The sequence below is a fragment of the Ooceraea biroi genome, chromosome 14 (genome assembly GCF_003672135.1).
Source record: "Ooceraea biroi isolate clonal line C1 chromosome 14, Obir_v5.4, whole genome shotgun sequence".
NCBI classification, from domain to species: domain Eukaryota; kingdom Metazoa; phylum Arthropoda; class Insecta; order Hymenoptera; family Formicidae; genus Ooceraea; species Ooceraea biroi.
This window is the reverse complement of record NC_039519.1, coordinates 3,534,032-3,560,653: the sequence shown is the minus strand read 5'-3', so window position 1 is coordinate 3,560,653 and position 26,622 is coordinate 3,534,032. Positions and strand designations below refer to the sequence as shown.

General features: G+C 40.2%; 1 protein-coding gene across 2 annotated transcripts; it reads right to left on the bottom strand.

The window, feature by feature from the left end:
* Window positions 1-4,828: 4,828 nt before the first annotated feature.
* On the bottom strand, window positions 4,829-25,969 carry LOC105286714 (protein N-terminal asparagine amidohydrolase). 2 transcript variants are annotated; one of them, XM_026974911.1, is made up of 7 exons: window positions 25,826-25,969; window positions 9,661-9,851; window positions 8,103-8,168; window positions 6,529-6,711; window positions 6,062-6,270; window positions 5,731-5,892; window positions 4,829-5,433 (listed from the first exon to the last, which is right to left on the bottom strand). In XM_026974911.1, exons 2-7 carry the CDS (start codon window positions 9,848-9,850, stop codon window positions 5,314-5,316), a joined length of 930 nt encoding a protein of 309 aa, XP_026830712.1. In that variant the 5' UTR covers window position 9,851; window positions 25,826-25,969; the 3' UTR covers window positions 4,829-5,313. The 2 variants fall into 2 exon arrangements, with proteins under 2 accessions (XP_026830712.1, XP_011350176.1); XM_011351874.3 differs by lacking the exon at window positions 25,826-25,969 and adding an exon at window positions 15,210-20,166.
* Window positions 25,970-26,622: the final 653 nt, after the last annotated feature.

The following is a 26,622-nucleotide window of genomic DNA, read 5'->3' as shown; positions in this document are numbered from 1 at the left end:
AGGAGTCTGCGCGGCGTCGTCCGTTACTACTTGCCACCCCGGACTCTCTACAGATCCGTTTTTCCGCCGTATTTTTTCCAACCCCCCAGCGATTTTTCTTGCTACCCCTTCTGCATCCGAATCTAGAAGATACAGAGTATTTCTTGCCAGCGACCGGAATATGTCCTTAAATCTCTGGAGTTAATTTCGAGTAGACATCATCATCGTGAAGTATCGAGTCCTCAGTTTAATGTTAACAGCGTTTTTTGGTAGAATATTGGATGTTTGGAAAAATTTAGGCGTTAGAGATTGTTAGAGATTGCTCTAGTGATGATGGATTGCTGATGTGTTTTACACATTTGGAATGGAAACTATATGGAAATCATTTTCGTGTCATTTTTTAATACCTTCGCAAGAATTTGAGCGAGCGAGCGAGTGAGAGAGAAAGAGAGGGAGAGAAAAAGAAACTTTGTCATTTCTCCCTTAACAACTTAGTCGACACGCAGAAACTCGAACAACACTTCAGAATTGTCGGTGCGAATATTATTTCCGGATGATCACCTCTCAACGCAATCATCAACTCCTCGCTGCGGATTTCGAATTCTATGCAAAGCGTGCCGGAAGACTTGCAAGCCCTTCAAAGCGAACTTTGCAAACGGAAGTTTCCTCTCGTTGACAATCAGGCAACTCTTTGTACAACTGCCAGGAAATAGGTTGCACATGTATATACACACACACAGACATACACAGGCTGTTGACGTTCAACAAAATAGACGTGATATTCCATTAACAGCGAAGCAGCATAATCGGGTAGGAAGTTTCGTCGAATTTTCAGTTTTTGAAAGACCCAAAGGACTAAATGTATTAAATTTTGCAATTTAAAGTCGGAAACGATCCATTCTAAATTTTTCTAAATTTTCTGAAATCATTTTTGTCATCTGTATAATTTAGCTACCGTATCAGACACAACTTCAAGAGTAGATGATGTTATGCAAAAAATTCTTTATTACAATTTTCCATTTTCCAAACTAAAACGTCACACGATTCTCTCGACTGATTGCAATCAGTATTTGTTAATCGTGTTCAGAATTAGTACGAAATTGTGATAATGTGCGAAAGCACCTTCCTCTCGCGCATGTTACGGCGTGGTTTACTTAGGTAATAGTTTATAACATACTATGCAGTAGTTTACCCACAACTTTGTTAAACGGCATTGTTACTTGTCTTTTGTACGACGGTTTCTCGACTGTTTCTCGATTGATCGTACAGATCGTTGCGAACAATTGCTAGGTGATTAAATCAGTCGCGAAGGATAATTTATCATGGAAATCGTGACGTATCGGTTGGACGTATTAGATATTTGTTCGAGAAGTGAGATTAGATGTGAGATACGCGATATTACGTTAGTTTGGCATTGTGAAATAATGGACACAGTGTTGTTTAGTCTATCATCGTTTATTGTATAAATATATCACCAAATAGTATTATGTACCCAGTAAGCAACATGTTAGCAATATGCCGGCGAATTAGCAACAAATTCGATCAGAATATTGCAGCGAATCCGGTATCACTTGTTGTCGCGCATTAAGATGATATTTTGCCGGCGGAAACTTGACGACAGATTGAGAACAGAAATCGAACAGAATTGTGGTCTATTTATTTAAATGTAAGTAACGTGTATTTTAAACGGCAAATGCTGCTCAACTTCTGCCATCAATCTGCCGTCTTATTCTCTGTTATCAGATCGTTTTGAGTTCTGCTAACAGACAATTCGTAGCAGATACTTTGCGAAATCTGGTTTTGCAGACTTGACTGACTGGGTAGTAAGAATTGCGTCTGCGCAACGCGAGAAAGAATGCGATAGAGATCGAACGGAAAGATTGCTGTAAGGATAAAGGATAGGACCGAAGGGAAAGAGAAAGAGAGAGAAAGAGAGCAACAGAGAAAAATAAAAAAAAGAATATGTAAAACCATGTATTGCTGCTACACACCGGAGAGTTTTTATGACGCAAGCAAGAAAAGCCGTATATTTTCTTGGCCGAAGCAACAGAGTAAGTGGCAAACCACCCGCGCTATACTTCTTCTATTTGTGTAGATCGAATGGGAAGGAAAAGTGGGTCGTAAGTTCGATCCTGAGAGCTTTTCGTCGTCACGAATGCATCTGCTCTTTACATAATAGTAAAAATATATCTCTTCGATTTCTAGGAAATATCATCATCATCAGCAGTATCCTTTTCATCATTATCATCGTCATAATCATGATCAGCATCATTATCATCACCATCATTAGTATCATCATCATCATTCTCATCATTGTCATCATCATTATTATTCATCATCATCATCATCATCATCATCATCATCATTGTTATTATTAATAGTAACCTCAATTATCTTATATATCACTAGAACAATGGAAAAAATTGTGAACGCACACTACCTTAAGGTTTCGAAAACGTAGCCTTAACACGACTTTCGCTTAAAAATGAATATAGTTTAAGAATGTGTGTGTGTTTATCTATAAAATATTTTTATAATTAAAAACAATCTGAATCACTCGGTTTCTGATCCCTTTTTGCTACAAAAACTGTATTCAAATGTATAGAAATGTAAAGTCTTGTAACTCGCAAATGTGATAGAACTTGCTTAAAGATACGTTCTCGAACGCAACCCGAAGAGTAGATATCCTTCCACCTAAATTGTTGAATCCACAGGTAAGGGAAGGCCTTATTATCATTTTGATCCCTCGACCGCGATCGTACGACCGATTTCCGATATCAGCAAAATTCATGTCGGGCGTTCACACGATTTCCAAATTGGTCCAATTGCACCGTTCCATTATGCATTTATCATACTTAACGAAAATATTATATTAATCTAAAAATTCACACATTGATCTTGCTTCATTCAATGTTGCAAATCCAGATTGTCCAGTGAAATCGACAACTTAGTTGAGCACGCGCGTAAAAATATTTTACGTGTATATTTTACAACACATATATATATATATATATATATATATATATATATATTACGATTAGGTGATTTACATCTCACGAGCATTGCAAAGAATTGAAAGGAACGTTTCACTAATTTCCAACGTGTATACATGTGCATACGTGTATGATGCAGTGAAAACATCTCTGTTTAGTGATGTAACATTAATGATCCTTACCGCAAAATATCAACCAAAATATTAACAATCTTCGCTCGAGAGAGGAGAAACTCTCCTTATGAACGAAAATCGTTGAAAATAAAACAATTCTACTCGGCAATTGGATATTAGTATCGGCGTCCAACTTTTTAGTTCACGTTAGATTATCCTCACTCGCGAAACTAACTGTATCGAGGTAAAGGGACTTTCCCTCACCCAAAGGATTCGGACACAACCCTGCAAATATTATGTACATCGTTCCTACTATTGGCCTCTATCTTTCGCTTAATATTCTTCCTTTTATTATGGCAAGTATGGAATTATTCGTTGTTCGAACTTTTATATAATCCAGCTGAAAGGATCAAACGAGAAAAGAAAAGAAGAAGGACGTGCGTGTTGCCGCACGTGATCCCACGCACGTGTGCGTGCTTAAGCAATTAATCCATCGCCTCAATCGCGCATTCAGCGCCGGACTTTAGTGACTTTTCTTTTGCCATTGAGTTAGAGCTGTCTAATACGAAGTTCGCACGTGATGTGAAATGTGAAATGACTATCAGACAGTCGCATCTGAGCGCTAAATGTGCGATAAAAGAAGATTTCATGTTTTCTCGCCAATCCGAATCCGGAGAGAATATCTAACGACGGAATAACAATCGCGTACGATTTAATAACATTTTTAACAACTATTCGAATTCCATATACATAATATAAGTATCTGTCAAAAAGAAAATTCAACAATGCCAATGTGTTTATCGTGTAAAGGCCTGCTCACAACCGAGGCTGTCAGAGATCACTTCCTCAGCACATAAAGAATTCTATAATAAAATCATTTCTATCTAAAGTTATTTTACTTCTTTATAATGTATAACATAATCCATAAATATGCCGCTAATACTAACAAAAAAATTTAGGAAGAGAACACAAAGTACTTTATAATATCTTTTTAATAACTCTTTCTAGGCAACTTTTTTGAAACATGCATTATGTAATTCAATTTTGGATTATTTATGATATCTTTCTATTAATAATAACAATATAATAATAAACGCATTTTAGAAATATTTTTCGTATCAATACGTGAAACACGAAGGAATGAAAACAATGAAAATAGTATGAGTAATAAGCAACGCGAGTAACGAATGGCATAGAAAAATACACAGTTGGAAAATTTGTGTTTTCTTGTTAAAAAATATGCCGGTTAACATTTTTGTGTTAAATATTTCACACATTCATGTGTTAATTTAACATGTTGCTGTTGTGTTAATTCAACTCAAGTGTTAAATTTTAAAACAACTAAAAAAAAATGTCAAAATCACACATTGTGCACCTATTTTTAATTTTACACAATAGATATGTTCCGTATTATTAGTGACAAGTTGTATCTGTTAAAATTTACAGAAAACTATGTTGAGAGTAAAGATGTATGTAAAAACTTTTTTTCGAGTTAATTTTATCATTAAAAATATGTTGATTTTACACCAAATTTATTTCAAATTACTTCGCAGTTTGCATTCATTTTGGGTTAAAATATTAACATAATATTAGTGTCACCATTTAACATATCCATATTATGTTAAATTAACACAAAAATTTATGTGGACCGTTTGGGACATGTGATATCTGTTAAATTTAACACAAATTTTTCAACTGTGTAGAATTTTATCCCTACGTATACCCAACTACATTAAACTTTAATTGAATAATAAACATTTTTATTTATACGAGATACTTCTCGGTGTGAGCGGGCCTTAATGCATTGACCAGTACGCTGATTACCACGGCTTCCTCCCGATAGGACGTTCTTTTCTCATCGATCACAGATAATTGCCAGCCAACGGAGGCGGCAATTATATGCTGACTCTCTTCCGCAATTTGCTCGCCAATCGTAAAAGCGAAACGATTTTTTGTTTAAACCGCGACTACCACCGGTCTCCTTAACGCTCAAACAACTACTACCGAATTGTCCAAGCCATTTATTATGTCACTGAACGATACTGCAATTCTTAAAAGACACGATTTCCGAATTCAATTGACTGGCTTAAATTCCTACGGCATATCGATCTTGTTCCGTATATGCTTCATTGATCGGCAATTTGATATGATGTCTTGCATCGCTCATAGCTTTCTCGAACAATCTCCGCGCAAGCCTCGAATGAATCTGCGGCTCGTTGGAACTAGTATCACATCGGCTGCCAGACACCGGTGGCCTCGTCTCGGCGGTAGTAATGAGGTCTGTTATCTCGGAAGACAGTGATAGCCGGAAATTGATTGTCCTGGATGTATTTGAGCGTCGCTCGCACCTGAAACGGAAATTTCGCCGCTGTTTAGCAAGTACGCGAGAAATGTGCGCGTACTTCACTTAATAGCTTTTCATGTAACTATATAGATATTTATAAATACTTGCAAATTTAAGTAACTATAATAATTTTAAGCTAATTATTATTAGACTATTAGAAAGAAAGTGAAAGTCGATTATTAGCTATTAATTCAAATAAACTTAGAGTTAGAATTAAAATTGATAATTAAAACTAAAATGTGAAGCTGTCTCATTCAGATAATTGCTAATAATAATTATGTCACATCTCCAATGGTATTACCTGCGATACGAAGTGTGGTTGTTCTACTTCCGGTGACGTTGACAGATGCTGCAAGATGACCTGATCGGTTTGCGCCAACCAGAGGTCCACGCCTCGCAGAGGGTCGTAATTGAACGGACCGATTTTAAGTAATCCCAACGAGCAGTCGTATATATCCAGAACCTGCACACATAAATGAAATAACACACATTCAATGAAACAGGTCAAATAAAATTTCAAGCAAGACTTCTGATGAAATCAGGAAACGCAAACGCTGTATGATTTTGTACGTAGCCTGTTAATATTGTTTAGCTGCCATAGTATTATAAGTGCATACGTTACGCGCACGCACCTGCTGACCTCCGGTCAATTGTCTGGCGCATCTCAGCGCCTGTTCCGGGCCCTTGTCGGGGAAAGTCGCGGGGAAGATTTCGCCCGTCTTCACGTTCAGCCCGATACCATAGATCACCGGCCAGTGGATCCCGCCTCTCACGGTGGTATTCAGTTCGCCCACGCAGCACAGCGTCAGATCGATCTCTCTCGGTTGCTTGTGAAACGCGGCTGGAAGACAACCGATCCATTTTAACATCGTAGATGAAACGAGGCGCGATAAGAAAATTCTGTTTTAATAATAGTTATTACTCATCACGTTCGTATGTAAAAGATTAATAATGCACTAACATTTCTAAACTTAATGTCAGTGTTCCAATAAAATTTCACGCATGTCAATGAAAGAGAAGAATTCTATTTAACGACAAAACTGAATTTAATATAAATTCATAGGTAATGTTTACGGTTCACAAAGAGTTTTCTACGCACAAAGTATAGTGTAGAACAATTCCTCGGAATAGTTTCTCGGGTCGGAGTAACCGCCGACCAATTGTAACTCCAGACGGCTTTCGGGATATACAACGCTGAGTTCCGTTACCCTCTGGATCATCGCCGCCGCAGCATCCTCCGTTCCAGTGCCGTCGAGATGCGCCAGTGCCGCCGCGCCTGAACCTGGAATCCAATAATTATCATAAATTATTCATTAGCATAATCATTACTCATACTATTATCTAATTAACTGTAGTCAGCCAGCTCTGATGTAACAAAAATCCAAGTCGAAGGAAATATCGAGATTAACGAATGAAACGTCGCGCGCTATCATTTCCTCGTGCAGGTCGCGACATTTTTCGCTTTCAGAAAGAACGTACAGATCAAAAGGAGAATTAATTTTCCAGAGTTTAAACGTCGCTACCGAGCCGGCTTGCTTGCTAATTGCAGCAGCATAGTAATTATCGCGAGCGAACTGGCGTATCGAGCCTCTCGCCGTTTATCGCATCGTTGCACCAAACGGACGAGACGACTGAAGGCTCTCTCACGTTGCACCACGGACATCGTGAAACGATCAGCGCAGAATGCGTCCGAGTGCAGAGAACAGACGCGAGTATTCTCACGTTTCACGTTTTCAGAACGGATTTCCAAGCGACATAATTCCGCAACGCTACTTATGCTCCCCTCTGCCCTCTCGTTACATATTTATCAGCACACAATTGCGTATTAATTGATGTTACGCTATTGGCATCTAATTAATTAGTTCTGGGCACATTGATAATCCGTATTTTAGCAGTAATTAATGTGGAATATTTATTTCACTGTCGCGCACAAATTATATAATTTATTCTACACGTTGCGCGCACGCGAAGCACCCGGCAGATTAATACCGCAGGGAAAACTCAGCGCAATAAAAGGACTTTTCTATCGCGAACTGTTACTTAATTACGTAGACTTTCGAAGTCGCTTTCTACCTCGGCCATTATTCACGCGCAACCTTAAAGACGATCGGAGACACCCAGCGTCGCGATGCATCGTCGTCGCGACCAGGAGAAAGCTAAGGAGAGAACGGATGGGATAGTTTTGAAGAGACGTGCACCAGGTATATATTAGATGTATGCAAACGTTTTAATCTTAAAGTTTTTAGTCCAAAAATTTTAGTTAAAAAAAACGAATTTGAAATTTAAATAATAATATATATTTAAATTTTTTTAATTTCGAATATTTAAATAATAATAAATGACTAAAACTTTTGCACATGCCTAATAGTACAATATGATAGGTTCCGTCATGTCATTCCGGCATGAAATATATCAGCGTTCAGAACACGTTCATGGAACACGTAAGATCACATCGCGCGGCGACGATCATTGGAATATCCTTTTTCTGTTACTTCAGTCCTCAAGGTCTCTCGCTGATCGATTCGACAATCGCTCCTCGTCGTCGTTCTCATTACTCCAAACTTTTTTTTCCGTTTCCTGACTGTGTCGTTAATGGCCATTTGTATGCGACTGGCAACTACTTTATAACGTATTATCACATACTTTACGTATTGTACTTTCAAATATACTCACCGGAATGCCTAACGATAACGATTATGCATGTGGTCATGTCGTCCGAACCGAGGATGCTGACGTTTTCTGTGAAAAGAAAAACAGAATGGTCAGTGCGACACGGCAAGTGAACATGTAGCATTTCAAAAGAAGTGCTATGAATAGTTAGAATTATGTTCAAATAGCAGGGACTTTTCACACTTACATAATAAGGTTTTCTGTAATTTGGAAAAAAATCTGATATCTCTACGATTACGATTAAGAATGATTAAAATTGTTTTCAAATCCTGAAGGTGCATCAAAATAACATTTCACGATAACTGTTTAACGCGTCATTAAGGGGATCCTGGAGTAATAGCCGAACCTCGACGAGGAAATGCCATCATTTAGAATTTTAGATGGAACTAAAAAATAAGTGATTAACATTATTGACAGCATTGGCATTACCGAGATATCGGGAAGAAATGATAAATTATGAAAAAATGCTTCAAAACACTCTTTATCTCCTTATTTTTATTTGAAAGAAAAAAGGAGTACAAAGTTCTAAAATATAATACTTGTAACATCAGCTGGACTACAAGTCAGTCTCTCAAAATTATTTCGGTAATGTAATGTGCAGTATGATAATGTGTTTTCATTCAAGGAGGCAGCAAAACCGTAATCCGGCATTTACGCATTGATGAACGATGTATGTGCGGAATTATGATTTTATCACATCGAAAGTAGCGTTGTGTGCCTGATAACCGCACTATGACTCAATTTCCGAAACGAAGCATCCACTTAGCCCTTGAATCACATCAACGCGTAGCGAGAAGTGCTTCTCGCATTCACAGGTAAAACGACTCCCTTTAAAAGCTGCTGATGAAGATTTAACACACGCGAGGAAAAGAACCGTCGTTGCGATAAAACTTTGTTTGGATTCAATCAGAGTAACGTAGAAAGATACGCTTCGATAAAAAAGCTTTATCGTGCTGGTTTTTATTGCAGCAATGACGGATCTCCTCATTATTTTTAAGAATTATACCATTGAGGTTTTTTTCAAGAAAAATCAGACTGTGTAATTTACTGCCCGATAAGGCGCGAAATAACGTTGGATGCTCGTCGATTTATCGCTCGCTCGCGTGGTCTGTTTTTTGATTCTCATAATTAAGTGCAATCACTGACACGTTGGTGGCACGTTGCGTCAATCGCATGATATCGCGGCAAAAGTTGCCGGTAACACAATTTGATATCTCGCTAGAAGATAACATGTAGAGATCGCGCGGTTATTGCATCAATACAACATGTCTCCACAGATACTGTGAAGTCGTTTCTTTCGCGAAAACCTCATCCGCCTTTACAGTTCACAAGCCTCTCCTATCCGTTAATTCTCCTCGAATCCTCCTATTCCTGCAAAACTCGTTTCACCCGAACATTTTCTTCCCTTTTTTTAGCATCGCGTTTGTGAGCGCTCCATCGCGTAAGAGATTCTCATGTCTGTGTGCGTTTTTCTAGACGTCTCTGTTAAATCATACCATTGTGGAAATAGAAGAGGGAAGTGTCTCATTCGACGTTTCAAGCTAAAATGTATTGTACTTACTGTCCTGCGGCACAGTCGCAGCCATTTCTCGCTGCTGAACATAGAGAAGGCCCACCGGACCCACGAGTTTCGCCGGCATCGAATGTAGCTGGGCCGCACTCTCGCGGTATACCGGGTGGGCCGCATACAAGGACCTGCTGTCCGAGGGGATCTCCTCCTGCAGGACCACCCCGCCGACTACCAGCACCATCCTACAAAAGCAGAACAAACGCAACGTCAAGATTGCGAGTCGATCGATTGCAATGTCAGTCGGGCCAAAATAAGGAAATCCTTTTCACGAATTCAAGAATAAAGAGAGAAAACAAGAGATACACGAAGCTCCGTGGCATAATACGCCCGTAGGCTGCCGGCAATTTATACCGATGGTAGCTATTATTCATCGGTTGATTTCCATTTTGCTTTTCCGTTGACGCACGCGGTCCTAGAAATGGACAATACGCGCGATTCTCTTTTTCATTCGGAACAAAGTTCAAGCTAGGAGAGAGACGCATTTATAAAGAATCTCACAAATACCTTGCACGCATCTCGCAAACGAAAGGAAACGATTGCTCAATTGTGACTGCGCGTCTTCGTTGTTTTGTCAGTATCAAATACATATTACAAGATTTAAAAACGAGCATAGCTTGATTCTTTGCGAGGCGATAATCAACAGTGATAATTACTTCGAACCACTTAAAAGTGCAACAAACCTCTCAAAATTGTATCTGAAGAATGTAGATAAGCATTTCACATTATCACTGCCTAAAAAAGTAAATATTAATATAACCAAGACAAGTATCGTTATGACAAGATCAAAACGAAACTTTTCAATTATTCTTGTTCCTCTTTAAACAAATCCTTCATTAAACTCCACTTTCGCTAATTTCGTAAGAGAACATAGAACATAGTCAGTTCCGTTGTCTGAAACGGTATACACCCCCAAAGTCATCTGTAAAGTGACCGACCTAACGTATATGATCTCGCGCGATAAATCATAACGGGTAGATCATTAAAATTAATTTACGGCGACCGTAAAGCAAAGTAATTGTCGCGCCAAGCAACAGGCGGGTGTTAAGCGTCATGCGCAGTTGACTTATCGAATATAAATTCGCCCGAGCGGAATGAAAGCCTCCCTCTCTTTGCCGTTCTCTTTCAATCCTCACAATGAAGTCCTCAGGTATATCTGGCCGCACGATCGCGGGCCAGAGGCATTGTGTGACAATGCCGGTTACGGGATCGAGAGATCCGAGATCACCGGGCATACAGTCGGCGCACTGTGCGTTCTATCGCACGTGTTAATCTCGTTAACAATGCGACAACAGGACTAAGCTATCGACTTATTACGAGGTATATAAACTCGAGACCGAGTTTAATTCCGTAACGCTATTCACTGTATTACGAACTTCTCGACGTTGGATGATGTTACGCGAGAATCCGGACAAGAACGAAATGAAATAAGTTAGATGCAGCCGCTTTCCAAAAAATCAGAATTACTTTCCGAGTGTATGATGTTTCATTTCATTTTACATTTTCATCAAGCAGGCTTGATTAATTTTCTTAGCACAACTGCGACGAGTATGCAGTTTGTCCGGTAGATAGCGAAAAAATGTGCATGTCGGCTTTGCCGATTAATAACGCGCTGACAGTTATCATCGTCGATCTTCCTTCGATCGCGACCGGCCGTTCTCGAGATGAGAGCCCGGAAGAGCGACGCACACGGGTCTTCTTTTATTAATTTTATAGACAGCGAAACAGGTTCCGAGAAATTGCGCCGCACCGCGCGATTAACTGCAGAATGATCGCTAATTATATCGGCGCCGTTCGCAGAACGAAAGAAACGTCGCGAGAAATATGAGATTTCCACAAAAACTCGTCACATCGTCATCCTCGCGCGCGACGCGATACGATACGATGCGATTAAAATAGATCACTGACGATCCACAGAAGACATTATTCCAGGCATTGCTTCTGCGAACGCAGAGATGTATCTCGTGCGTGCTTTAATACGTAAAACGTGTATTATATTCCATTTTAAAACATTTTTATTTTTGTCACATAATTATTGAAATGCGTAATCGTAACATTATAATAAAAGAAAAACTCCGTTGCACTCCATCTTCTCTTCCTTCAGCCTTTACGATAGTACACATTAAAGAATTATTAGTCGGAATAAGTGATCAAATATACGAACGATCAAGTAAAAGATGCGCGACTTAGAATAAAGTCTTCCCAGCGTAGAAAATGTTCGCGGCTGTGTCCTCGCAAAAAAATCCGTAATTGTATCCCGCGCTCCTTCCGCCACTCCAGAAATGAAGGAGTAGAAAATTGCGGCGGCCAGCCGGGCGGTACCCGCGAGCTGTGCACAATGTAGATACGTCGGTTTCGGTATTAAGGAGTGCGGATACTGTAATCCAGATGAGAAGATTGTACGTTTTGTATTCGGTGGAATTATCGCGGCTTAATTATACAGCGCGCGACATGCGATGCATACTGCTCCGTTGGCTCATACGGCTACGAGCAATTTCGCGTTGCGATTCCTTCTTCGCAAATGACGTGCCCGGCATGACGATCCTATTCCGCGCAGCGGTGGTGTAATTAGAATTTTTGGAGATTTATGCAAACCTCGCTGTGCCCATTAACATTCGGTCTCACAAGGAAAGGTTTTTAGGTGTTACACTCGGATTTCAAAACTTTTTTGCATGCAGGTAGGGAGGTCCCCAAATAGAAGAAAAAATATAAAAGTAGCGGCCCAAATGCATATTTGCACGCTACGTGCGCAATTTTCGATGTTAGGTTAATTACTCAAAAATGCTATTTCCAATCGAATTCTTTACATTTTTTATTTCACCTAATGCACAACGCTTTAAAAAGAAATCAAAACCAAAATTAAAACTGAAAGAATTAAAAACCTCCCTTGACCAGATCTTTTATGTCCTCGTTATGGATTCTGATCAAATCTATTTAAAGTCGCATACAATAAATCACGCAGAAAGAGCAAACTACGATTTGCGCAATGTAGAATTGTTCCAAATTGTGTGCATTGGCAGTTGCAGTACAAAATTAAAAAAGTTACGATGCAAATACCATTTTTGAGCAATGGGCCTTTTATACGCACTGTGCTCGCGCGGCATGAGATTACATTAGACGCTCGTATTTTCTAAACACATACACGCGCGCACACACACACAAGTACACACACGCACACAGAAGCACATACGCGCACGCACACACATATACACACACACACAAAATTATTCAAAGCAATATAAATGTGCATTAGGTGAAATAAAAAATGTAAAGAATTCGATTGGAAATAGCATTTTTGAGTAATTAACCTAACATCGAAAATTGCGCACGTAGCGCGCAAATATGCATTTGGGCCGCTACTTTTATTTTTTTTCTATTTGGGGACCTCCCTACCTGCATGCAAAAAATTTTTGAAATCCGAGTGTAACACCTAAAAACCTTCCCTTGTCAGCTTTACACTCTTCCATCTCACTCTCTCTCTCTTTCTTTCTTTCTCTTCAGATAAGTGTGTATTAGATATTGCTCATCGCGTTTACTACTGTTTTTCAAAGTTATGTTTATCCTTAAATCCTGACATATGACGTTACAAACTTTGACTAACTTTTCATAAAAGCGAGAATTTATTTGAAGTTTAAATAATAATACCAGAACGCTGAAAAAAAGATTAAAACTTTTGCATGCACCTAATATCATCATCTTTTCCATTCACGTGGTATATGTATTTCGAAAGACATAAAAAAAGGCAGAAATACCACGGAATCACATTGCAGCAATGTAATCTGTATCGTTTGGTCTTTGAACAAGCTCTTAGCAAAAAAGGAGCCTGAACGGACGCAAGAGATGCGCATTGCGAAATTCCTATCGTTGTAATTGATTGCGCGCGACGGGAGAAACTGCTTACGTGCAATTATTTGCATCACGAGCAGTTTGTCTCATAATGAGGCAAATGAGTAGCTGTTGTTCCGTTTCGATCGCAAACAATCACGTGACGATTGCGAGTATGCTGACGCAGCGAGCATTTGCGCGAAAGCGATTATTGCGTGGCATGGATAATTGAGTTTCACGCATTCGCAGCTGAGCTTGAAAATATTATTTGAGGAAACTGCATACTATTTTCCCTCATAAGATTTTTGATAATAACGGATGCATTGCAATGTGCTTGTACATGTTTCATGGAAATATTGGGTTGGCCAAAAAGTAATTGCGTTTTTTTCCAATAGATGGACATACATGTCTTGAAATGTAACTAACTTCATTCTAAACCGCAAATTCATTATGTAGGTTAACAACTCACAGTTCAAGCTTGTTTTACAAAAAGAAAGTACACGATTTCGTTAACAATTGTTTGTTTGCCGTCCATTTCAAAATGGAAAATCAAAAAGAACATTTTCGTCATATTTTGTTTTATTACTTCCGAAAAGGGAAAAACGCTGTGCAAGCTCATAAAAAGTTATCTGATGTATATGGCGAAGATGCTTTAAAACTGCGGCAGTGTCAAAATTCGTTTACTAAATTTCGATCTGGAGATTTTAATGTGAAAGATGCACCACGCTCAGGAAGGCCAATCGAAATTGATGATGACAAAATAAAGGCACTGATCGATTCCAATCGGCGTTTAACGACACGAGAGATTGCTGAGAATCTTAACATATCGAAATCGAGTGTTGAAAACCATTTAAAACGACTTGGATACATTAGTAAGCTCGATATTTCGGTACCACATGAGCTCAAAGAAATTCATCTCACTAAGCGTATTGACATCTGCGATTCTCTTTTGAAACGTGAGGAAAATGATCGATTTTTGAAACGTATGATAACAGGCGACGAAAAATGGATCGTCTACAACAACGTCAAACGAAAAAGATCGTGGAGCAAGCGTGATGAACCTGCTGAAAGCACTTGAAAAGCAGATATTCACCAAAGAAAGATTATGCTGTCAGTCTGGTGGGACTTTAAAGGTATTGTGTATTTTGAGCTGCTTGCAAGGAATCAAACCATTAATTCAGACGTATACTGTCGTCAACTGGATAAATTAAATGATGCCATCAAACAGAAACGTCCAAAATTGGTGAATCGCAAAGGTGTTGTGTTTCACCATGATAACGCTAGACCACGTACAAGTTTGGTCACTCGTCAAAAATTGTTGCAGCTTGGATGGAATGTGTTACCACATCCACCATATTCGCCAGACCTGGCACCATCAGATTACCATTTGTTTCGTTCTTTGCAAAACACCTTGAATGGTAAAACCTTTACTGCTGATGAGGATATCAAATCGTTCTTGGAATTGTTTTTTGCTGAAAAAGATAAGAACTTTTTTGAGCGCGAAATCATGAAGTTGCCTGAAAAATGGCAAAAGATAATCAAACAAAATGGACAATATATTGTTTAATAAAGTTTTTGTTTCCCATGAAAAATTCGCCTTTTATTTATATTAAAAAAAAAACGCAATTACTTTTTGGCCAACCCAATATATCCTTTACAATAATTGTTACGATATAAATCAGAAAAAATCTCTTATTCATCACGTAGCAATGGCTCACCTTCTTCGATTGACTTCCGGAGAAAATAACTGTGAATTTAAATTGCAAATAAACTGTGTTTTAAATACTATAATGAACGAAAAGCACTCGATTCACATATGTTGGTCTCCTTTTTATTCAAGCTTGATCATTATCATGTAAGATTATAAAATTAATTGAATTAAAATCCCACAGGCACTTCACTATGAAACAGTTTCAACGACTTTCCATCTCTCACTCTCGCGTCGGTCGATTCCCACAGGATAACTGCCGCTAAGAATGTCACGCGATGATTTCGGATTCATTCACAAGTGTCTCTTCACGCTTCACAGTTCACGAATACGTTGCATCAACACATTGTATCTCGATGAACATCACAAAAGTCTCTATCTATCACCGCACTGATCTCTCGATTCAGGATAAAAAGCTAAACTCATTCGAGTTGCGTTATGCACTACCTCTGATCTTAAAAATTTCCTCGGGGAAAAATCTGTCTTTCGATCTCGTAGATCAGAGCAATCACTTCCGGTCCATAGCGACTTGTCGATCTCGAAGCGCACCTGAGGATCCCGTGAGCCGATCGAGGATCTAGCCGAGTCGCGACTAAGTTCGTCCACGATGTCTTCATTCAGTCGTGGTCTAACTGTTCCGACGCTCATTAACAAATCGCGTTAATTATGGCCTCCCTTATCAGCCGGCGCGGCAATTGGACGGCCGGGTGGACGCGGTGGGACGGATTAAAATCCAGCCGGAACCAATCCGGTCCGGCTGGTGCCCGGTCGATCGGATATCAGGGCACCGCGAACGAGAAAATAACATGTTTGGCTCTGTCGGCACGGCTTAGGAATCGAAATCGCCCCTCGGCCGCGTATTTTTTATTCTTTCTACTTGCAACCGATGCGGTACGTCGTGAGAGCGCTCGCACACGGGGTGACCAAAAAGTTTGGCCATCGTTATAACTGGATCCGCGAAATAGTGTAGCTTGTTCGTAATAATGGAAAATCGTGTACGATATATTGTGTATATGATAGTTGCTCATTTCTAAAAAAAAAACATGATGAATGATGTAAATTTAAAACAGGATAGACGTATGCAATAACTTAGAGATATATAATTACAATAATTATAAGAGATATAATGCTACAACAGTTAAAAATACTTTGCAAACGTTTATTTCAATATAAATCACATTTACTTTCCAGATCTGAATTTTATTTTGATACTTTTGCGTTCTAATGTTACGTGTTAATTCGTCATTTCATTATTTATGTAAACCTTTTGTATTTTGTGAAATAAAGAGTTTAGTTAGAAAGAACATATGTACTCCTGAGATGCTGAATAAATGACGTGCGTCAGAAAAGTTTCTACGTCATTTATCCTATTGTCATGAATCACGGGTCAAAAATCATTCTTCAACATGGAAATGGTGTCACAGTCGAGAGGCAAACATGATACAATCTGGATATATAAATATATATAAATAGAGAGAAAGAAAAGATCAGCTCACATAGATATTTTTAAAGCTGTCAGTGAAAGATACCCGAACGAGCTGAATAAGCAGCTGCAAACAATCCGGTCCATAGAACGTGTGCATAATAAGAATGAAAAAGAACATAAGTACCAACTTCACAAGTGGACTATATTGTTCGCGAAAACATTATTAAATAAAATTCATAACTCAACAAAAACCGAATTATCGCGCGATTCAATAGAGACTATTTTACTCGTTTAATTCGAAAATCTTCATCGTTTCTACAATATAGGTAATCTTAGCTTACTTTTTGTTCTTGTTTTCTTTACATCAATAATTAAAAATTATAATACATATTTCAAGTTGTAATGATAGTGATACAAAAACAAGAAAAGATGCATTGACTATAAATTGCATATAAATATAATTATAATTTAATTCATGTATTCATGAATTTTTTATTGAAAGGAAATGATAAAGTACTTTGATTCTTTTCATATGTTAATTCGTTTCTAAAGATTTATAATCTTTTCCGACTGAAGTCAAGTCACACATTTATCTCTCAAGCTATCTAGATCGTAACATTGCAAATTAGGATCATTACTATACTTCATGTTAATTTAAATCTTTCCTCTTAGATCTATTCCGTGTTTGCTCGATTCAAAATGCACCGCTGCGGTATACTGAAATCCTTGTACAATACATCAATGATATATAACCCCTGAAAATAAGAACTAAATTGCAAATTTATAACGCGTATAAAATATTAAACAATTTATTTCGCTAAACACGTTTCGAACAATCATAAGCATCTTGTCACCAAGGTGATTAGGGTGTTAAGAAGATTCTACTCCTCGGAAGATTACCGTAAGACAGAGTTTTCACATGAAATGTCACAAACGCAACGTCGTGATAGCGTGAAGGACCACCACTCGAATATAATCACGACTGATCGAAGGGTCAGAGATCTTCAACCCCGAGCCATCAGCCACCCTCAAGGAAGCCGCGAGAGAGTGAGGGCGACCTCAAGGACCGTGATACCATCTGGACACGACGGGATTAGGCGCGTAAAGAACGTTATCGACGAGATCTCACGGACCGGACCCACGGACGGACGGACGGACGGACGGACGGCGAGCGGGCGGGTCTTGAGAAAAAAGAGAAAAGAGTGCTTCTACATCAGATTAAGGCGCGGGGGCGGGGAGGGCAAGGGAGGATCTTCCGCGATCCTCCGCCGGAACGAATCGCGGTACCGGACGATATCGAACGTACAACGGTGGAGAAGCGGAGCACTTTTCTCCACCGGTACCGCCTCCTCGTTCCCGGATCGATCTCCGGACGATTTACGGCGAGGATCGATTTGATCGACGATTAAGAGGACCGCGTGTTCTTACCCCGTTCACTACCTCGCCGCCAAGATCTCGGTCAATATTTCCTCGGCCACGAGAGAGAAACGGAAGTATTAACCCCCGTAGACGGCTGTTAACGTTCGGTACGCGCCACTGCTGATTAATGTCAGCCGTGCATTTCCCGTGTAAACGCGCGAACTGAATTTATCGAGCGCTCTACTAACGGAGCGTGGGATGCTCGGACTCGGTTCGAAGCGAGCAACCAGCTAGTACACCCGATTCGTTTAATTTGTTTTCCTGATTCCAATTTTATGAATAATATTGTGTTGGCTCAATCAAAAAACTCGGTTTTCGATTTTTCAAATCAATTTACGTGTAATACAAACAAGGTGTTGATAGTAGTATCTTATAGATACTAATGGTAATTACCTGGTTAATGAATAATTTGTTTCTATTGAATGCAATAAAATGTGAAATCGAACAAAAATCACTTTTTGACTGACTCAATACTTTAATCTACAATATTAATTAAATTCTTACAAGACAAATGCATAATAATCCCGAAGAGAGACGCGGACGGATCTTTCCGAGCCGTCGATCCCGAGGTCCTCAAGGGATCTTCATCAAGTCGCGAGAGCGAGAATTCCCATGACGCGCGGAAAATTAGAATGGCGCGCGCGGATGGTGAGATTATATGGCGCGGCGAGCAGACGGGTATGGCTATTGTTGTGTGCGCCAACGAAAATTACACTCTTCAAAATCCATTGTATCAGATTACCGGTCACGCCGGTAGATTTTCTGCGTCGTCCTCGTCTTCGTCATCGTCATCGTCATCATAGGTGTCCTCGTCTCCGTCTCATATCGCTTCATTCTACGAACATTCGCGTTTAAATGCACATGGCAAGACTTTACTTGGATAGCTAAGTGTCTGCGAGGAAATGCTGGCTTTCGAGCGCCTTATTAATCTCTTTAAGTTCTATTACATTAAATTTAATATAAATGTTAACGGCAAGGTATTCGCATTTGACGTTTACATCGCACGTTCGATTGCGTCGATTACGATTGAGCTGTCGAAATCAGAAACAGAGCGGAGGGCGGGAAATAAGACACCAGCGTTATATTGATCCGGCGAGCACTTATTTTGAACGTTTCGGCTGATTTAATGGCAGGTTTTTACTTCACGCCATCGTGAGATAATGCATGCATGTGCGCGTATAAAGGAGGGTGATACAAAAATCGAAGAAAGCAAAGTCATCGCGATAACGCCGGACATAAATATCTTCTCGCGAGTATCTGGAACAGAGATAAGGACCGCGGGGCCTAGAACTCGGGATGTAGAGTTCCGTTAAGAAGACTCTCGGTAGCTTCGGCCGAGCTGTCCGGCTCAATAAATCGACTCCGTCGTAAAAAGTCGCGTAAATACTGATTTCGTGACGAGCGTACAATATGTCGGCCAGAACGCGAGTCCCCGTTATCAAATTTCTTCTCGGTTTCTCAATCAGCTGGGAAATTTTATCGGCGTTCCGAGATACGAGCAGCAATTATTCTCCCTCCGAGAAAGCAAGCACTATCACACTTTGCACGAGCCGATTCGAAAACATTTTACAGTTCTTTTCTTTGATTTGCTCTTTCAATCTTTTTCATCGAAATTACGCAAATATCGTGAGATACCATGAAAATCCGTATCGAGTGCAAACAACCAACAGTCAAGTATAATCTATAGTTCCATTTCCTCAATGAATTCCTGGTGAAAATCAGCACGCATCTTCGAGAGAGATTGGTACCGAGATTATTTATATCGCTTTTATTCTAATAGCTTTAATCCGTACTGTAAACCGAAGAAACATCAATAATGAACGATATAATCAATCCGTTAAAGATATCGGTCGCAATTCCATTATATATGTCTACAAAAAATGTATCCCAATTCCAAAAAGACGGTGCCGGCGTGACAGAAAGGCGAACGGAATTACGGCGATATCGATCGAAAATCAGGGATGAGTATACGCAATTACTGTTGAAGGTGGACAGAGGGGTTGAACGAGAGATTCCTGCCCAGAATACAAAGAAAGTGTAGAGAGAGAGAGAGGAAGAGGGAGGAAGGAAGAGAGGGAGGCTTCGAAAGCAAGAGGAGGCAAAACGGCGGAGCCCTTCGTGACCGTAATCGGCCGCGGCCGGGAGGAGGCTGCTCAGATCGAGCCACACGGAAATCCACTTGAAAAGTAGCCATTACCTTAATTATTGGTCTTTCTGAGAGACCATGGCGGTCAGGTCCGAGACACGGAGGATACACAGTATCAGAGTCGTCGACGGATCCCGAGGATCCGTTGGGATTCTTCCGCGACGGAAATCAGAGATGAAGAATGCAGTTCTCCGCGTCAATCACGCAAATCAAAGCCGCCAAAAGCCATATTCGAGAAAACAATCCCACCTACTTCCAATGGACTCCATGTATAATATTGGTAAAATAACAACAATTCTAGAAAATTATTCCAACATTTGCAAAGTGTCATTGTGTTTGTGTAAAATTCTGAACCCCCATTGCGCTTCTTGCAAGAAGCTGTGATCAGAAGAAATAAAAAGACAAAAAAGATGAGGTGAAGCAAACGAAAGCGACGGCAATTATTATAAAATATTTTTTCAAGCAAACCTTCTTCTTAACGCCAGTGAATCATATAAGAAACTTGATTTATTTAATCGACGATATTATAAAATAATTCACGGCGACAATCGGCCAAGACTACCCCTTTGATAGAGAGCAGTTAAGCGCGAGGTAATTAAAACCAGGGTGGAATTCGAACGAATCGACAGCGTTTCGAAGAGAAGAGGCAGGATCCGGGCGAGCCGAGCATTATCGAATGGATCGACCTTTAATAACCGCGTATCGCGCGTTCGCGAGGCCGGTTTGCCGAGACCGGGCGACTTCTCCAAAAGGATCAAGCGAAAGAAAGCGCTTCGCTCGAGCGAGGCATCGCTCACTTAAGGAATTAGCGGTAATGGCGGTGCTCTGCGCTGTGTAACTTTGTTGTACGCCGTTCCATAATGCCGCCCTATCGAAAGCGGGAAGGGGGAAAGCGGGGGAAAGCGCGAGGGTTAAAGTTGGCGCACCCCGCGGGTAATTCATGATGCTTTTGTGCGGATCGATCAGCACAAGGCTGCTGCACAACTAATTCATCTGATCCGAGAATATTCAATTTTGTCTGACCTTGTTGATTGCAAACGCAACTTCATGTTTCTAGTTTTCGTCCGGAGCATAAAATGTTGCTATTTAATTAAAGAAATTCAATTATATCAACATAAAGAAACGAAAGATCGAGAGCTCTCCAAGGCAAAAGAGATCGGATTGAATCGCAAACAATTTCTGAACCGCTCGTCGATGCACGCATGCAAAGATGCACGCGTGTACGTGTGTCTACGCGTTATAACGCCGATACACGCGAGAGGCGTGAACGCGAGAGCGATCGAACATCAATTTATGTCTACGATCTCCGTCCTTTTCAAGCTGTAATTTCGCGCAGATCGGGCATACCAGCGAGCTCTCTCTCTTTCTTTCCCTCCTTTTCTTGTCTATTTCTCTCTTTCTCTCTCCCGCTGACTCCCTCGCACACCGATCTCTCGTAGAATGCATGCCAGGTACGTACACAGGCACGCAAGCTGCACGCACGATGCGGCACGCATCTTTCGTGTATACGTATACGTACATGGGCGTAATTATGCTCGCACGTTCGTGCGGCAGTTATTTATTTAAGCGTGCAAAAGAGCCGCAGCCATTAACGGATGCCCTCTCCTCGAGAATCACCCTCCTTTACGCGATGTCGGTATTCTAATAGCTCGGCAATACCGCCGGCGACCTCGAAGATGGAGCAGGTCTCGTATCGCGAGAGCGGCCGCTGCACAAGAACCATGACCATCTTTCTGGATGTTATATTCTATTAACCAGTAGCGCATACATGTGTGCGTGTGTGTGTGTGTGTGTATAGTTCAGCGGCATCAGCGAGCGAGGTTTGTGTAAGGTATTGGCCAGGTACTCGGGCATCAAGCTGCGAGATTGAGGGTATCGAGGAAAACGCGGGATTATCTCCATGGAAATCGTTGTAGAATTTAATGAAAATGTCGGGAAACGCTAATGTTAATTAATCACGTCGCCCCATAGGCACGGCGATATCCCTCGACCCGCGGAAATTGTTTATGCTAATAAAGATTCATATTTTTCTCAGCTTCGTCGAGCAAAATTATGTAAAAGGAATTTCTTCTTGGATTAAATATAAACGTGCGTCGTGCGTGCGTTTATTAATAAATCTTAAGAGAGAAATAATCCTCCGGAGAGGATAAACGAGCACTTGAGCTGAAATCTGTGTCCTCTCTTGCACGAAACGTGGGTAAGACGTGTCGGTAGGGGTAGCACGTAGGGCTTTACGTTCATTAGGGCGTGAATGATGGCCGCACACGGAGAACGCCGCGGAAATTCTAATGCACGTTAAAATGACATCCTCTCCAGTGTCGTGAAACACGAGGATGTAGCCGTGCATTGGACGTAACCGAGAAACCCTGTATCGATATATCACTATACTGTATATATAATCCCGTACACGTCGCCCGAGCCTGATTATTCCGATGGAGATCCGTATCTGGTGGTAATTAGGCGTCTAATTAAGCCAGTTAATTAATTACTAAAACGTGTATGTGTGTGCGTGTGTGCGTGCGGTTGGACACGACGGCTGCATTGCAACTCGATTGTCGACGTCGTCACGATTCAGAGATTGTCATGTAAAAATTATTCATTGAAATTTTTCTCAAAGTATTATTTAGCACGAAAAGTTACTTGCTTCCATCAAAGCAAGAACTTCAAAGATGCAAAGGGTTAAAGTAAAATTAGCTTAAATTAACTTAAGTCAAAGTTAAAGTTAAGTTAAAGATCAAAAATTTCATTTCTAACAGATTTAAAAGATAGATATTATTCATATTTCGGTAAACCTGTTTTATTACAATCGGTTTTATCCAACTTCTATAATCAAACATTCTGTAATATTAATAATATCGACAGTAACATTATTTTGCAGTTGACAGTTCTGTGAAAATTACTATATTTCGGGCAATCCTAAACATTGATTGATTGAGTGGTCCAAACTTACTCGCGTTCGATTGTGAAATCTAGCCATCGCTCGTTCGATTAGCGGAAACTGTTCGTTGCGTTTTTTATTTGGCGAAATAACCGCCAATCCACTGTGAAAGAACAATCGACAATAATGCCTTTATCCGTTCGACCTGGGATTGGTCTGGCGACTCCCTTTTTCGTCGATGGGCACATATCCCGATATCAATGGACCCCTGTCTCTCCTGTATCGTTCATCAAGCCGATTTACGTTCCTTCTTCTAACGAAGGAAGAAACGTAAAGTTTCTGCGCAGGATCTTGGCGATTATAACAATAAGAATGTACAAATGCAAATATGTAATTTATCTACTATCCAAATGTTTAGTGGTAGACTGTTCGAAGTGCCATTAGCTGTTTACGCTAAATGCATTTTATAAATCTTTCTGACAGTTCAATTGTAATTACTCATCATAGCATTTCGCTTCTAAAGAAAATATCGCATTTATTTTTATAAGAAAATTGCACTCACAAGGAAAAGAAGTGCGATTCAAGACCATACCGTTTATGTTTATGATTGATAAACTTTTTAATTAATTCATCCATAATTCCTTCTTCTTCTAAATTCGCACTCAATTGCATTAAAAAAGTCCACCGCTCAAAAGATACTCTAGGATTGATACGTCTTATATGAGAGAAATAAATCGCTGTGCACGATGTCGATCCATATGCCTCCTAAAAATATTCAAACACATCTTGAAGCTTGCTCTATCGAAGTAGGGCGAAACGCGGTAAATAAAACCGACGTCAGGGGATTAGGAAATCACGATTGCTGAGCCGGAAATGTGTGAAACGAAAAATCGGCCGCCATCGTGCAACAGTCCAGTCATTGCAGAATTCCATCAATGATAAGGCGATCTGACGGATGATGTTGGGCTCGTTGCCCGACGTCGTCGTTATCACAACGGATGATTTGATTCCTCAATCGATTTTTTATTTCGTTTCCTCGTATGCTACGCAGTGTAAATACCACCGCCTGCTCTCATAACAATTTATCTGTTTTCCCTTTCGCGAGCCGCGATCGACGCGAAATTTTCCACTGTCCGGCGGAGACTGACCGGCCGTCCCGACGCAAATAATGGAGCATGATAACTATAGTTTTACCGACGACTCATCGCACGTTTACTGAAAGTTATCGCCGCGGCTTGAAAGATGACTGTTTTAATTCGAAAAATTATTTTCAACGCGATACTGATTCTCAATGTTAAATTAATATATCCAGATACTTTTAATAAACTCAATTCAATGCGTATTATTAATTAATACGAATTTTTCTAAAATACGTACGTGCAATGTGCGTAAGTATATAGTAGATTATGTCGCCTATACATTTGAAATGTAACATAAAGTTCAGACAAGAGAGTGAAAAAAAGAGAGAGAGAGAGAGAGTTAAGAATCGAATCCCAGAGGGTCGATTCGGGTTTTCATGCCGAAGTAGGAGGCTTCCTCCGCGCACCGGAGACTATTAAATTTATGGTTCTCCCCTCGTCGAAGGGGGAGACGATAACATGCATAATAAGCGCACTCAGATAACGGGTGACACATAAGTTACGGCCTCACGATAAACGGGACCCATGCATACCATGGAAGGTTGCCGCCATCGATGATCGGAGGACCACAGAGGAGCATCCTCTCATAAGGAAGCTCTTTCGGAATCTTTATATCATGTTGAGGTTCAATAAAACTCTCGAAGGCATTCAAACAGGTGGATGACATCCCTGCACATGATTCAGTTAAATTGTTCTTGCAGTTGACATTCATTTAGTAAATTATCATAAAAACGGCGTAAAACGCTTACATAAATTTTCGTGTACGGATAACCGCGACTATTGAATTAAATATAATCTTTATTTTATATATTATTTTATAATTATATCAATATTGTGATGTTTTCATAGCACATCATTTTCACTCAGCGCAATTTTACGATCTTTCCAGTTTTGCAAGAGAAAACGGAAGGACTGACTTCATGCTATTAATAGTTTTGTATTAAAATCTGATAGCTACAAAATTTATAATATTCAAACTGCTTATGAATATCTCAACAAGTAATACCAGTCCAACACGTGTCTCTGTATGTGTACATATATATATATTTTTTTTCTCATAGATAATCTCATAAATAACTGCAAGAATCAACGTCTTCGTTCGGAACAGTCGGCGCGCCCTTTCTCACGAAAAGGGGGCACGCAGATTGTCAATAGCGATAGTGGTAAGTTAGATATATATCGGGGTGAAATTCACGGATTGTCCCTTTGCAAATTTCAATCACTAAAGCCACATACGTCTACGTGTTAGAGTATCTGTGCTTTTTTGCAATCGATATCTCCACAAGGCAGCATCATCGCGCTTATCCCATTTACTATTAGAAACTATTGGCTGGGACGCAGAGGCGAGACTCGCCCCTCCGACAAACCCCTGAAAAACGTGGCTTGCCCTTCTCCATATCCCCTAACACCGTCCCTTATCTCTCGTGGGTCTTCGTCTTCCGCCACTCGATTTATCTCGCAGCCCGCCTCACCGGTTTCCGTCCGCTTATCCGCTTAATTTATTTTCCGTATCTCTTGAAATCTTAATGACGACGTAGGTTCCGGGCCCTTTGCACGCGTCGGTCGGTCGACCGGTGGCACGGTAGACGCAGGTAAACTTTTGCTGGACCTGACTCACCTTGTCGGATTTCTGCAGATACTGTCTCTTTAAGCGAATCGGCACGTTCCCGCCGCCATCGTCAACGAGCACTTCTGCCTCTTCCTAGGCTGTGCTACCACGCGTTTTACAGGACACTGCTGAAACAATAAAGATATCGGAAATGATTAGAAAGAGATTGAAAAGCGATGGATCGCTAGGTGGTAACGCGACTTTTGTAAAGGCCGTGGCACACGAAAAAACTTAAGCGTTAAGACTTAAACTTAAGAGATGCGACCAATCACAGTCGAGAACGTAAGCAGCCATTTTGAAACTTAAAACTTGTGATTGGTCGCATCTCTTAAGTTTTAAGTCTTACTGCTTAAGTTTTTTCGTGTGCCACGGCCATAAGTCCTCTTGGCATTAAAGACATGTTTGTCTATGTGCTATCTGTCTCTCTGTATGTATGTTGTGCTTTTAAAAAGCAATCATGAGTTTTTGACAAGAGAGTCAGTCGTCGTTGCCGAATCATTACCGATCATAGCTCTGTACTGTAAATAAATTCGCGAGAACGATCTGTTATTATCGATATTTCTCGATTTCTATAATTACATCATCGGTCGTTATTTTCCATCCTAAATCCGACACTAGTGAGGTAGGTAGATCGCTATTGTATCTATACCGCAATAATTTTAATAATAATTTTGTATTTTGTTCTCGGTCATAAAAAAAAATACGTAACATATCGTTCAGCATCGATATGTTACGTATATCGATAATGTTACCAACACAATGATCAAGGACCACGTGAGAAAGTGATAAGCGATATCATACATCGG

Coding starts and splice junctions, on each gene's coding strand:
- LOC105286714 (XM_026974911.1), bottom strand. CDS start 9,850: ATGGTGCTGGTAGTCGGCGGGGTGGTCCTGCAGGAGGAGATCCCCTCG. Junction 8,169..9,660: donor TGCGACTGTGCCGCAGGACA/GTAAGTACAATA, acceptor TTCTTTTCACAG/AAAACGTCAGCATCCTCGGT. Junction 6,712..8,102: donor CGTTATCGTTAGGCATTCCG/GTGAGTATATTT, acceptor ATTGGATTCCAG/GTTCAGGCGCGGCGGCACTG.